Raw genomic sequence first — 2,615 nt, 5'->3', positions numbered from 1 at the left:
CTTGAAGATATTATGTAAATAGGTGGACAATGACAAACTCATATGAATAATGTTATAAGTTATTGTTATAAATTATTTTAATGCATTATCTCAAACAAATAGTATCACAAAATTTATGCTAATAAGTAAACTCGAATGAATCAATAAAAACAAATATTTATGTTCATTGATCTTTTTATTTATTAATCCATTTAACATTAGTTGAAATGCTTATTTATAAATATTCAAATGATATAGACTTTTAAATAGACTAATAGATCAATGAAACATTTAAAAAGATTAGGCTCAAAATTAAATATAAGTATATGATAGGCTATATGTCAGACTTAAGCTTTGAATTTTTTAATAAACCACGCTCAGGCTTGACAAACCTAACTCAGCCCAATCTATTCTCACCCCTAGAATCTAATTCCATTTTCAATATTAATTGTTAAATCAAAGGAAATAATTAATCTGCAATTCTATAATATTATCACCATAAAAGATGTCATGAATTATGAATGGATTATTAACAATATAACTGTATAAAAAAAAAGTAATAAACTAGCAAACTTGTGTTTAGATCCTCAGCTGTGCCACAATACTCTCATCATTTTACATTGTATTATGTGTATCATGTATGTCGATGTGTCAATGTTCGGTCGTTGTCATGTGTCTGTATGTTGATGTGTTTGTATCTGTATCTGGTGTCTGTCATGTGTCTACATCTGTGTTTGTGTTTATGATCGATAGAAAACGATTCATCTAGGTTTGGTGTCAGTCATATGTCTGGTGTTTATGATTGATAGGAAATGGTTCATCTAGAGGAAGAAGAGTTATGATCCGAGGCAGACCATGGTGGAAACTGTGTAGAATAATACGAGGAAGCTGAAGCATTGGTCTGCATAGAAGAAGGAAATGCAGAAGAGGAAGATGCCAAAGAAGAAGCTGGTGACAACACCGACGAAGAAGATTGAAGATGAGAAGCCATAGTAGAACTCATAACCACATTATCATCATAAACATTCCTACCAAGAATACCCGAAAACTGAAAAGGATCATAAAAGTTCGTTGAAGGCTGAGAAGAAGAAGAAAGAAAAGGTCGAGTATGAACAACCGGGTCCGTAGAAGTTGTAATAGAAACAACCGAACTCGGCATATTCGAAATATTCCATTGATTCGACGTTGTTGGAGGAGGATGACGAAGAGTAACATTCTCAGGAAAATTCAGTTTTGCTTTGTTTCCTCTAAAACGAAGAGCAGCTTCATCATATGCTCTAGCAGCTGCTTCAGCGGTTTCAAATGTTCCTAACCATACTCTTGCTGCTTTGAATGGATCTCTTATCTCCGCAGCCCATTTTCCCCATGGTCTCTGTCTTACTCCTCTGTACTTTCTTTTCTCTTCTCCTTCTCTTACCACATTCTCTGTTCTTCTATATTCATACACAGCATTTCCCATTTCTCTTGTCACTCTTGTTGTCGCTGTCGCTGTCCTATTTCTCGAACTTTCTGTATCTGCGTTCATCACAACAGGTATAAATACAATAACCTTTGTATTTAATACAAGACATAACAAAATCATCTACCTATGAAATATATAACAATATAACAGTATCCTGTTTAGAATTATGTCTGGTGTCTGTTATCTGTGTGAGGTCGTCTATCTATAAATATGTAACAGTATTGTGTCTGTTACGTCTGATGTCTGGTGTCTGTGATTGTAACAAGTTCATTACCTAAAAATATTGTGTTCTGGTGTAAGTGATTGTAACAAATATAGAAGAATTAAATATGATGCTTACTTGTTGGTAGAACGAGTGTTGTGTCTGGTGTCTGTGTCGATTGATCTCCGAGGTATCTATCATCTTCTCTAGTTCTTTTGAGAGAAGAACTAGTACCATAACTAGATGAAGAATTAGTAGAAGTAGACATCTTGATATTTGGTTCAAGTTCAACTGCAGTGCTTTGATTTGGAACATCTCCAGAAACAATATGAGTCAAAGCAGAGATCATAGCCGACATTTCTCTATCTCTATTCATCCCAGGAAAAGGAAATACCATTTCACTTGACGACAATGTGGGATCATTGAGTTCCCTTTTAATAACTTTATTATCTCTTGGATTCGCCACCTTAAACAAACACATGTAATATATACTATATGTTATGTTTATGATATATGTTACCTTGATTTTTGTTTTGCATGCAAAAATATATAGATGATTGAAGAAGTCGAATCGCCAACTTCATTAGAATTGTTCGTGTATATATATAAGGAAAGTATTGAAAGGTTCAAATTGTGTTTTTAGCCGCCATTGTGCTAGAGAAAAGTCAGTCGGTGATGATTTAATGAAGGAGTGTAGAATTTTTGCACGAAATAATTAAATAATAGTTTGTAATAATAAAGAAATTAAATAATTAGGCGGTTTGAGAAATTAATATTGGTGATTAATCATATAGATAAATAAATAAAGAATTAGAGAGTGGAGGTGTGAAGGGAAGGTTGTTGCCGGCGGGTGTGGAGAGAACATTCTCGACGGTTGGCAGCTGGTTCGAGCCGATATTAGTTAGTCGGTGAAAAAGGAAGAGACTTAGCCAATTGGTAGGAGCCGACAGAAAGACGAATAAAGTAATACAA

The 2,615-nt window shown here is 34.0% G+C and overlaps 1 protein-coding gene across 1 annotated transcript; it reads right to left on the bottom strand.

Moving 5' to 3' along the window:
- Positions 1–469: 469 nt before the first annotated feature.
- LOC131655530 (ethylene-responsive transcription factor ERF110-like) lies at positions 470–2,231 on the bottom strand. Its single transcript, XM_058925384.1, has 2 exons — positions 1,782–2,231; positions 470–1,494 (listed from the first exon to the last, which is right to left on the bottom strand). Exons 1-2 carry the CDS (start codon positions 2,122–2,124, stop codon positions 797–799), a joined length of 1,041 nt encoding a protein of 346 aa, XP_058781367.1. The 5' UTR covers positions 2,125–2,231; the 3' UTR covers positions 470–796.
- Between the last annotated feature and the right edge of the window lie 384 nt (positions 2,232–2,615).

This window comes from Vicia villosa, linkage group LG3 (genome assembly GCF_029867415.1).
Source record: "Vicia villosa cultivar HV-30 ecotype Madison, WI linkage group LG3, Vvil1.0, whole genome shotgun sequence".
Classification (NCBI taxonomy): Eukaryota; Viridiplantae; Streptophyta; class Magnoliopsida; order Fabales; family Fabaceae; genus Vicia; species Vicia villosa.
The sequence above is the reverse complement of the archived record's forward strand: the minus strand, read 5'-3'. Positions and strand labels throughout refer to the sequence as shown.

Coding starts and splice junctions, on each gene's coding strand:
- LOC131655530 (XM_058925384.1), bottom strand. CDS start 2,124: ATGTGTTTGTTTAAGGTGGCGAATCCAAGAGATAATAAAGTTATTAAA. Junction 1,495..1,781: donor AACACTCGTTCTACCAACAA/GTAAGCATCATA, acceptor TGATGAACGCAG/ATACAGAAAGTTCGAGAAAT.